Genomic DNA, 12,037 nt, shown 5'->3' with positions numbered 1-12,037 from the left:
GTCTTAGAGACTAGGTGCCATCACGATGCCTGTGGTGGAATTTTGGGTCGTGACAACTTCGTCTCTTGAACTTAGAATAATTAAATTATATCCTGTAACCTCCAAAGACTTGTGTTGATTATTTATATAGTTTAATTCCTGTGGGATCTTCTTTACACTTGTTTATATTTTAGTAGAACCTTTAAATTCCTTGTCTTCCCTTACTTATATGATCACATGGGACAATTATAATCCGATAGTCCCATGTAGCATAAACTTTGCCCGGGACCCACAGTTGTGGACCGAGCTCGAAGAGTGCGTAACACGAGGTAATTTGAGCCCTTACCCGATCTTTGGTAATATAGACAAATTGAACAGAGTTATTTGTAAACAGGTGCCTTAACGCACTTTAAAATCATTAGGTGATGACTCTTCTCTTTTAATACCCACTTAAAAGAGTTGTCACATGTCGAAACCCGCTTTCGATAGAAAAGGGGCGCATCAACTATACTCGGTTCAAGCAAAACCCTTGAAAAAGAACCGCGGTACAAAGAAAAATCAAGGGAGAATTGTTACACTACCTAAGAAAAATAAAATATTTTTTTCTTCGACTTTTAACCCTCAAGAAGATGGTCGAGGAAATCCATCGTCGGAAAAAGTAAAAAAAAATCCAAATAAAAGAAAAGAAAACAAACACACATGTACATATTTACATCCCCTACCCCACACTTTAAATTGTGGCATGTCCCCATGACACACAAATAAAAAGTAAGAGGTAAAGGAACTTTCCTGAATCATCTGGTCTGGGTCTGAATCGAAGTCGATATCTACTTTGCACGTGCCGAACCAGTGCACACATCCATGCTGAGAGTTTTTTCTCTGCCTTTTTTGAGTACACCCTACACTTATCATGCTTATTCTCTCCAGCTCATTCTTTTAAGGCCCCCAGTGCTCTTTATATCTTGAAGACCACCCTTTCTTCCCCCACTATGAGCATGAGCTGCCTTTCTTGAGTGTCCAAAATCACTCTGCTAGTAGTCAAACAGGGTCTCCCTAGAGTAAGAGGGATCTCCCTATTCTCTTCCATATTCACCACGATGAAGTCCACAGAGAACACAAATTTATCCACCTGAACTAGTATATCTTCCACTATTCCTTCAGGGATGATTGTAGTCCGATCTGCCAGCTGTAAAGACACAGGTATTGACCTGATTTCTCCAATCTCTTCCTCCAATTTCCTGAAAATAGACAAAGGCATAAGATTAATAGAAGCACACATATCACACAAAGATTTTTCAGACTTAGTACTTCCTAAAGAGCAAGGTATAGTAAAACTCTTTGGATCTTCACACTTTTGAGGGAGCTTATTTTGCAAAATAGCATTGCAATGCTCTGTGAGCTTGACAACCGATGTCTCTTCCACTTTTTGCTTGTTGGAAAATATCTTCTTCAGGAACTTAGCATTTGCTGGCATCTGTGAAAGCACCTCTGTGAATGGTAGATTAACATGCACCTGCTTGAGCACGTCTAGAAAATGCCTAAATTGTTTGTCTAGATTCTCTCTTCTCTGCTTCTGAGGGAAAGGTAGAGAAGACATGTATTTGCTTTCCTCGGTCTCCTCATTCATTGAATTCTCATATTTCTTCTTCTTTTGAGCTCTAGTCTTCCCTTTCTTCCTCAGACCATTATCTACCATCACTTCACCTTCTTGAAAGTTGCTATTTTTCTGTTCCTCCACAATCTCTACAAGTCCTTCAATCAACCCATCCTTTTGTTTTACCCTGGAATCCTCCAATAGGTGCCCACTCCTCAAAGACACTGCGTTTATTGTCTCTTTTGAATTTCTCTCAGTATTAGCAGGAAGAGTTTGACGAGCGCAAAACACAGAATTAAATATGCTCGCTAGTCGAATATAGTATAATAAAATATTATATCCACAGGGATTGCAGTTAAACAGTATTTTTGTAGTTTATAGCTTGATTGTTATCCAAGATGATCAACAATTGAGATTTGTGTGATTCAAACTAAAATTTAACTAAGAGTTTAAACTATTGATGAATGACAATTGCAATAGAGAAATGAAGATATCAATGGGAGAAATTAGGGGTTGATTGGATAGGTGCAAGACACTTGTCTGGGATTTAACTCTAGTCGATTTACTTCTAAGGTTCAAGTGAGTCTCTCGAATTCACTCTATTATTAGTTAAAACGTTCAGTAGAAACTCCTCTCTTGATTAAGTCTCAACCTCATAATAAGAACTAAGTTAAGCTCGGTGAAGATATGCAAGAATTCGTAATGGATTGGTCTTTAGGAGAACCGCTTTCGATTATCCTCCTAACTAAGTCTAAATAATAATTCAACTAGCCTCTTTATATTACTAAGAAGAATCAATGAATTTAACCAACAAGATAATGCAAAAATATCACAAGTTATGCCTCTTTCAATTACATGAACATGTGAAAATAGATGCAACAATAAAAATACCCAAAACGATTCAATATATAAAAACTAGAGTTAATATCTACAAACCATTCCCAATACACCAAATCTATCAATCCTTAAAGAGAACTACTCCATAGATATGGAGTAATTCATCACAAATAAGTTTAAGTTAAAGGAAAGCATAAAAGATCCAAACCCTTGTCTTGAGTGAGGATTGAATCATGAAATCCTTGGGCTCTTGCTTCTACCACTTCTTCTTAGCCTCCTTAGGTCTTAGATATGTCAAAAGTCCCTAAAATACCACTTTTCCATGTATATATACCAAGTAGGGTCGGTCCTAAATAAACACACCTTCTCCTTTACGAAGTAGGACTTTTCCCGGACAGGACGTGTGTGGCCGCGCACCTGGGATGGTGCTCACGCATTAGGCCGCACACTCTGCGTAGTGTTCTGCCTCCTATGTGCGCCCAGTGCGCGGTCGCGCACCTGGGTGACGTCCAGCTCGATTCTTCATTTCTCTTTTTGAATGCACTAGTGTCCGTTGATCCTCGAACTCGATTCCAACTTAATCCTTGGGTTTTACTCAAACTTCAAAGCTCCAAAATAGCGTGAATTCATCTCATAACATCTACATAGCTAGAAATCACTCCTACAATGTATTAAACATATAATTAGTGCAAAACACTAGCGATTAAGGCTCAAACTCAATTAAAGTACAGTAAATTAGAGTGCGATAGACGACTAAAACCTGAGATTATAAAGTGAACACGGTGTGTAGAGCTTCTCCAACTCAAGACCTAAAAAATTTCCGCTGTCACTGTAGCAGTGAGCAGTGCCAAACAGTACCGTGAACAGTGACTTCGTCACTGTTCATCGTGGACAAAGCTGGAGCTTTAGGCTTCAATGGCCACAATGGCCGGCGACCAGCCGGATTTTTCGACTAGTCTACCCTCCCCCAGCTTTGCACAACAACATAAAACAACTAACTCCAACCCAGGCCCTCTAGATTACTCTAAGATTTTGAAACCAAATTCTTTAAATCCTCCAGCGATGGCTACTGCTGCAGCTTCAATTCAACCCATTCCACTGTGACGAGCAGTGTATTTAAATGGCCAACCAGTGGTTAAATTCACATAGGCAGAAGTAGAGAGAATGGACATGATTGAAGGCCTTCAATATGTTGTCGTTAGCAAGCTTTCATATGGTTCTCCGGAGATTCACGAGCTTCGCTGAATAATTCCAACTCAATGTGGTATCAAAGGTGAGTGTAATATCGGATTCCTTAGAGATCGTCATGTGTTAATTAGATTTACTCTATGGAAAGATTTCCTCGATTTCACATCGAAGAGTATGTACTACATCAAAGCCAAAGATGGGTACGAATACCAATTGCGTACTCTTATCTACGATGCAAAATTTAAGGCGGGTGAAGAAACTCCGATGGTGATGGCGTGGATTTCTTTTCCTGGACTGCTGCCTACCTTTTTTGTAAAGGAAAATCTGTTTTCTTTGGCTACAGCTGTGGGAAGGCCAGTGTGTCTTGACGCGGCAACTACAAACAAAACTAGGCCGAGTTGCGCCAGAGTAAAAGTTCTTGTCGATTTGTTGGCCGAACTACCTAAAAAGGTGCGATTGGATATTGATGATGAAGCTTTTGATGGTGTTTGAATAGAATGGGTGAGAAGTCAGTATGACATGCTACCAAAATATTGTAAGGAATGTAAACTACAAGGACATGATGAAATTGAATGTTGGCGTTTGCACCCTGAGCTTATTGAGAATCGAAGCAGCAAGAAAAGGAATGATCTTGCTGGGTTGAACAACTGGAATTCTGCTGCTGATGAACAAGGAAAAACCAAAAATCACATTACCCCTTTAATGATTCTCACGAGTGGAAAAGTAGTCGGGAACGTAGGTGCACAGTGGAAGGAAGTTCGGGATAATTGGGGAACCAACAAAAATAACAAAACCCAGGTACAAGGGAAAACTGGCAATGCAATCGTGCTAGTGAATGCTGGTGTATAGCAGGTGCACAATAACTTTGCACTGATGGAGGTCGAAGAAGATCAGACAAACAAGGTTCAAACAAGGAATAAATTTGCAGTATTAGAGGAGGAACAAAGTGATATAAACGAGAACAACCAACTGGTTTTGGTGGGGGAAAAACCAGTCTTCAGTTCTAAAGATGGTCCTACTCCTCCTGGGATCCAGTCCACAATCGACGGGGTTCATAGAAGGTTTGGGACTAGCAAAGAGGAGCTAAAAAAACTCAATGTGACCACAAACCAACCTTGTCATGCGATTCCATCTCAAACTTTTAAAGATACTGGGCAGATGGAGGATCTTGATGAGGTAAACTCTACAAAGGTTTTATGGAGCGATGCAGTTGAGGTTAAGAATGATCAGCTGGGCAAAACAAAGACAATAGAAGACAAGGTGAAGAAGGACAACAATCCAAGCTCACCTGGCGATAGGCTGGCGACGCCAGACCTAAATCCAGGCTCACCGGGCGATAGACTGGCGACACCAGGCCTAAAGCCAGGCTCACCTGGCGATAGGCTGGCGACGCCAGGCCTAAAGCCAGGCTCACCTGGTGATAGGCTGGCGATGCCAGGCTCCCCAGACATTAGGCAGGCGATGCCAGGCTTAAAGCCAGGTTCACCTGATGAGGCAGCTACAGTAAACCCCAACCTTAGAGCCACTGGAGAGATTTTAGCCTATGTAGATGGTGTTTCGGCGTATGTCCATGAGCTACAATTCAAGGAGTATAAACATGCTGATGAGCGGGCAATTATTCCAAGAGCATCCGGGGAAATAGAGGAAGTGCCTATGGAATCTGGCACTGATCAAACCATGCAACTACATCTTAATGTTCTAACTAAGACTCCTCTACAATATTTACATGATTTAGTTACACACAATGTGACACCAATTGATGAAGACTTATTGAGACAAAATCCAATGGAGGATGTAGGAGATGATGAATCAACTGCCAAAAACTTCAAACAAGTGGCTAGGGAAGGGGATTTATCACCCACAACTAGTGCTAAAGAAGGTAAAAATACTAAGAAGAATCAGAGTAAAGATCCACCACAACCTTCAAGAATAATGCCCAGAAGGGCAGCTTCTCTATCTAGATGATGGTCAAAACATTAATATGGAATATAAGGTTTGTGAATACACAACAAACCTTTCCTAGGGTGATCAATATGAATAGGGAGCATAATTTTTTTGTAGTTGCATTGATGGAGCCTTTTCAAAAGAAGGGACTCATTGATAGATATAAAATGAGGTTGAATATGGAGACTGCTTATACAAATATTAATGGGCAAATATGGTTGTTCTTCGATGCAGTGGTGGAATGGGAATTAGTGGAGGATAGTGAGCAACATGTGACTGTGAGAGTGTTTCACCATGACCTGGGGCAGCACATGATGATGACATTTGTTTATGCAAAATATTCAGTAATGGAGAGGTTGGATTTGTGGGATCACTTGTGTTATTTAGCAAGTGATATGGAATTACCATGGTTGGTAGGAGGGGATTTCAATGTGATATTGCACGAAGATGAGAAAATAGGGAGACTTCCAGTACACCCTCCTAAATATAAGGATTTTGTATTTTGTGTAAACTTTTGTGGTTTGTTTGAGCAAGGGTACAAAGGAAGTCCATTCACATGGTGGAATGGGAGATCTAATGCTGAGTGTATATTCAAGAGATTGGATAGGATCTTTGTGAATTTGTCATTTCAAAACATGTTGCCAACTATTGAAGTTGAGCATCTAATCAGAACTGGATCAGATCATGCACCATTGCTAATGACATGTGGGGTGTAGACAACCAATTTTGTCAAGCCTTTCAGATTCTTGAACTTTTGGACAAAGCATGCTACATTTATGGATGTGGTGAGGCGGAATTGGGAAGCTGATTTCATAGGGGATCCGTTTTTGATGTTCAAGCAGAATATCAAGAGGGTGAAGGCATCACTCTCAAAATGGAATAGGGAAACATTTGGTGATATCTTCAAGCAATTGGCTATTTTGGAGGACATTGTTAGGGTGAAGGAGATGTTGTTTGAAGAAGAGCCTACAACTGAGAATAGGATTGTGCTTCAAAGGGCTCAATCTGAATTGAAGAAATACTTGAATATTGAGGAGCAGTATTGGAAGCAAAAAGCTGGGATGACTTGGTTTGTTGAAGGAGATAGGAATACAAGTTTCTTTCACAACCATGTCAATGTCAAAAGAAAGAAATTGCAATTGAAGAGGATCAAAAGTGGCAGTGGGGTATGGATTGAAGTCGAGGAGCAATTGGCTACAACTGCAGTGGACTTCTATCAAAAACAGTTCACAAATAAAGATCACGATTCTGAATTTCCCTTGCTTAATAATGTATCTTCAATGGTCACTATGGATCAGAATTTGGAACTTAGCAGATTGCCAACAATTGAAGAAGTAAGGGCAGCAATTTTTGAGCTTAGTGGGGAGAGTGCTAGTGGCCCTGATGGATTCATTGGCTTGTTTTATCAAACATGCTGGGATGTTATTGGTGCTGATATACACAACATGGTGCTACACTTCTATGGAGGAGCTGCATTGCCTAAATCTATCACTCACACCAATCTAGTGTTACTGCCCAAGAAACCTAGAATTGAGACCTTCTCTCACTTAAGACCTATTAGTTTGAGCAACTTCATTAACAAGGTTTTGTCTAGGGTGTTACATGACAGATTGAAGATTTTTTTGCCATCTCTAATAGCTCCTAATCAATCCGGATTTGTAAAGGGTATGAGTATATTTGAGAACATCTTATTGACTCAAGAAATTGTCACTGACATAAGGTTAAGGGGAAAGCCAGCTAATGTGGTGATCAAGCTTGATATGACTAAGGCCTATGATAGGGTCTCATGGAAGTACTTATTGCATGTGCTAAGGAAGATGGGATTTTCTGAACACTTCATCAATATGGTGTGGAACTTGATATCAAATAACTAGTATTCAGTATTGGTGAATGGGCAGTCCTCAGGGTTCTTTAAGTCGACAAGGGGTGTGAAACAAGGGGATCCCCTATCTCCAGCATTGTTCATTCTGTCAGCTGAGGTACTGGTTGGAATCCAGTTCTGAAAATTTTCACAGCTCCGTTATGTCATTTATGACTTGTGTGCAAAATTTGAGGTCAGTCGGACTTGATTTGATAGGTTTAGACATCGAATGTAGAAGTTGAAATTTTAAGTTTCATTAAGCTTGAATTGGAGCATAATTTATGGTTTTAGCGTTATTTTATGTAATTTGAGATTTCAAATAAGTTCGTATGATGTTTTAGGACTTGTTGGTATATTTGGTTGAAGTCCCGAGGGTCTCGGGTGAGTTTCAGATGGTTAATGGATCAAAAATGGGACTTAAACAGCTGTTGAAAAAGCTGCTGCAAATTTTCTTCTGCTGTGCAATCGAGCCCCCAGAAATCAAGCCGAGGCTCGAAGGCCAGTGATCGAAGGCCACTGATCGAATGCCCAGGATCGAGGGCTATGACCAAGGCCAGTGATCGAAGGCCACTGATCGAAGGCCCAGGATCGAGGGCTATGACGAAGGCCAGTGATCGAAGGCCATAAAGATCGAAGCCATGATCGATAGCCAGGATTGATGGCTGTGATCGAGCCCCAGGGTCGAGGGCCATGATCGGACTCCCCTTAATCGGACTCCCCATGATCGTACTCCTATGATCGAGGTCCAGGATCAGACCCCATGATCGAGGTCGCCCTGGACAGATCTGTAAGTTATAAATCAGGGGGGTTTCGTCCCATTCGCCATTTTTAATAACTTGGAGCTTGAGCAGAGGCGATTTTTGATATATCTTCAAGAAAAAACAGTGGGATAAGTGTTCTTAACCTAATCTTGGTTAGATTACCCGAATCCATCACTGTTTTTAACATTTAATTAGTGATTTAAGTTGAAAAATTTTGAAAACCCTCTTGGATAGATTTGTGGATTTGAGGGTCGAATCGTTATTGGAATTTAGTCATTTTGGTATGGTTAGACTCGTTGTTGAATGGGCGTTCATATTTCGTAACTTTCGCCGGATTCCGAGACATGCCATTTTTGAGTTAATTTTGGATTTTTATTGAAAAATATAGTATTTTCCTATAGAATTAATTCTATAATTTTTGTTGACTGCATCGAATTAATTATAACTAGATACGAGTCGATCGGAGTCAGAAAATCGAGGAAAAAGCATAATACTTGGTTAAATTGGAGCAAGTCGAGGTAAGTGACTTGTCTAACCTTGTGTGGGGAAAATTTTCCTTAGATTTGATATTAATGTGATTATTGAAATGTGTTGAAAGTCGTGTACACGAGGTGACGAGTGTGTACACGGGCTATATGTGAAAGATTATATTTTTAAATTGTGTAAATCAGTGTTGCGCATTTATTAAATTATTTTATCTTGTTATATTCTTCATCATTGATCTGAGATATATATATTTTAAATTTGTTTGACCTTTTTCTGCTAATTGATTTACCTGTTTAATTAAAACTTGGTTTCTTTTATACTGTGCATTATTTGAAGGTTGATTTTTTTAAATTAAAAATTATTAATATGAAGTATTTGACATTTTTAAATTTGATATTGAAGCAACGTATTAAAAATTTGAAATATTATCTTCCCGAATTATTTATTCTTGAATATTTTCGTACGATTTTTTGATATTCATTGTGATGGAGCCGTGAGCTCTTTATTGTGAAAAAAATATTATTGTTGGATTATTCTGGCATGAGCCGTGAGCTCTTTATTATTGAAAAATATTGTTGTTGATTTATTGTGAAAAATTAAAATATTGGGCACTTGAGGTGCAAATTGTGATATATTGTGATATTAATACGCATGCGGTGGTATAAGGTCTGGGTATTGAAATGCATACGGTGAGATAAGAGTGGCTTGATACGCGTGGCTAGTAGGGGTGACTACTAGAAGTCATGTGGTGTGATAAGGGTGGCTAAAATACGGGATGCTATTTCGGAAAAAATATTTTCTTTAAATAAATCGTGAAGGCTCCCGCGGTGATATAAGGAAATGAGATATTGTGAAATTATTTATAATTTGGGACTACGAGGCGGTACCTCGGTAGTGCCCTTGTTGATATTGATTTATGGCCATAGTTGCCTTCGATTAATTGTTGTGATTTTTATAAAGTTGAAGAAAATTTTCTTTTGATTCCACGAGATATTATTTGCAATTATTTGGTGTCAATAAATGTGACATACTATTTGATTCATTTTCATTGTCATTTGATTTTACTATATTGTTAAATATTTTACCATGCCATTATTATATTCTAGTAGGCCCTCACCTGACCTCGTCACTACTCTACCGAGGTTAGGCTTGACACTTACTGGGTACCGCTGTGGTGTACTCATACTACGCTTCTGCACATCTTTTTGTGCAGATCCAGGTACATCTTACCAGCCTAGACGTTAGTGAGTTACCTGTGTACGGAGACTTCGAGGTATATCTGCTAGCGTCCGCAAACTCCGGAGTCCCCTTCTATCATTTTATGTTGCTTCCTTATATTTTATTTAGACCTTAATATATGAGACATTGAGAAGCAAATTCTTAGAAGCTTGTGATTTATTTCTACCAAATTTTAAGAGTTGAAATTATTTGAATTGTAGTTTATTTATTTCAGATATTTATTATTATTTCGCATTGTTAGGCTTACCTAGTTTTAGAGATTAGGTGCCATCACGATATCCTACAGAGGGAATTTAGGGTCGTGACAATTTTTAAATTTAAAAAACTTGTCACCAGTTTTTCAATATTGGAAGATTGCTATTTTTTAGTTTTACAAATTTACCCTATTTAAAAAGACCCCATCAGCTATTAAGCTAGGTAACCATCAACTACCCACTTTCCCTTGCATAAAGTCAGAAACACAAAACGCAAGCAATAGGTTCTCTTCTCACCAAAGTGTGCGGCTGTCTTTCCCACAAGTCCTAGTTGATTCTTGAACTCAGCCTACTAGAAGTTTGATTATATGGTTATGAGAAATATATGGCTATGTATGCTTTTGCACCTTTTCTGTGTGTCAGTAGAATTAGAGCGTGTGATATTGATTTTGCATTTTTTGTGTGTTGCAGTAAAGCAGAATATGATAACAGTTAAACAATAGCATATTTGATTATTTGTTTCAAGCAAGATGATCAAATTAGGGTGGTTTTGATATTTTTTTATAAATTGTGGGTATAAATCATGATTCATGATTTTGAAAAAAAAGACATCCAAATATGTTGCAAGAATTATAACCAAACACAACTTTATTTTCAATTTAAGTTTTAGTGAAATTTCAAATTTGAAAAAATATTTTGGAATTCATGTCCAAACGCCTACTAATATATATCTAAGACGTCATAAGCATTTTTAATAAGGCTTATTTTTATAATTTAATTTAATATCATTTTCCACCAAATAGTACTTTAATTTGACTCATTTATTAACTCATGAAAGAAATCATATTACTTTAGTTGTTTCCTATAAAAATAGATTAACGTAATAATTACTTGAGCGCTAGAATAAAAGAAAGTGGAGTCCTATGAGAAGTTGACTTTGTTTTCCCACATCGAAAGTAGAGTAACTCCTTCCGACCCTTCTACTTTTACATAATATCATGACAAATAAAGAGGCAGCAAAGATTTAGCGTGATTTAACCATTTTTAAGAACTACATTGGAATTGATTCTTAGGTTTGAGATTTGTTGGTGAATTCAAGAGTTCGATTCCAAGACCCGTTCAAGCTCAAGGCCTTGTCAAGTTGTGAATGTCGTTGAGATTACCGTCGAATATAACGACGGGATAAACAGAAGTCTCTTTATATTCTCGAGAACTGTGTAACAAGTTTCTTTCTGCTAAGAGTGTAGACTATCATCAATGGCTCGGTTTCTCCGTCAAGGTAACTGGGATAAGTTACATTATTATTTCCAAATTTGGTTTATACAATTTTTATGTGCTTATGAGTTTTTTTCTATAATCAAATAATAAAGTTGTAAAAGTTAAGGATATAGAAAATGTAGGATTAATCAAATTTGAAAAAAATTAAAATGATTGAGATACCATAATCCAATTGATCTAACCAACTTCAATTTACTGAGGTCAAGATAGATTGGATAGATTTAGGATGAAAAGTGAATCAAAATTAAACTTTACTAGTGAATACTATTTAAAATTGGTGAAAAGTGAAGTCGTCTCTCTAAATTTTTCCAAATTTTGGAGCACCTCCCGATCATTTCTCTCAATGTTAAAAAGCCATCAAACTAATATCGTCAATTGTTTACCCCTAACGTATATCAATGGATACTGCAAAATTCTTTTATCTTTTTTGTCTAAGAGAATAAATTTTGTCAAAATGGTAACTAAAGTATATGATCTTTTCAATTTAAACCCTAATATTGGATATTAATTGCAAGTGGTTCATTAATACATCGAAAATGAAATTAAGAAATTTAATGTGAACAAGGAAAAGTTAAATGTGTGTCAATTTCAAACTAATAAACGTCAAATACAGTCAAACATCTCTATAACCGTCGCGTTTGTTCCGATATTTTTTTGATGCTATAGTGAAATATTG

General features: G+C 37.8%; 2 protein-coding genes across 2 annotated transcripts; one reads left to right on the top strand and one right to left on the bottom strand.

Annotated features, from left to right (window-relative positions):
- Window positions 1–934: 934 nt before the first annotated feature.
- On the bottom strand, window positions 935–3,296 carry LOC104115418 (uncharacterized). The gene is made up of 2 exons (XM_070194495.1): window positions 3,269–3,296; window positions 935–1,881 (listed from the first exon to the last, which is right to left on the bottom strand). Exons 1-2 carry the CDS (start codon window positions 3,294–3,296, stop codon window positions 935–937), a joined length of 975 nt encoding a protein of 324 aa, XP_070050596.1.
- Window positions 3,297–5,709: 2,413 nt separating this feature from the next.
- On the top strand, window positions 5,710–7,373 carry LOC138905975 (uncharacterized). Its single transcript, XM_070194490.1, has 3 exons — window positions 5,710–6,247; window positions 6,626–7,125; window positions 7,323–7,373. Exons 1-3 carry the CDS (start codon window positions 5,710–5,712, stop codon window positions 7,371–7,373), a joined length of 1,089 nt encoding a protein of 362 aa, XP_070050591.1.
- The last annotated feature ends 4,664 nt before the right edge of the window (window positions 7,374–12,037 follow it).

Source organism: Nicotiana tomentosiformis, chromosome 1 (genome assembly GCF_000390325.3).
Source record: "Nicotiana tomentosiformis chromosome 1, ASM39032v3, whole genome shotgun sequence".
NCBI classification, from domain to species: Eukaryota; Viridiplantae; Streptophyta; class Magnoliopsida; order Solanales; family Solanaceae; genus Nicotiana; species Nicotiana tomentosiformis.
This window is presented reverse-complemented; position numbering and strand designations above follow the sequence as displayed.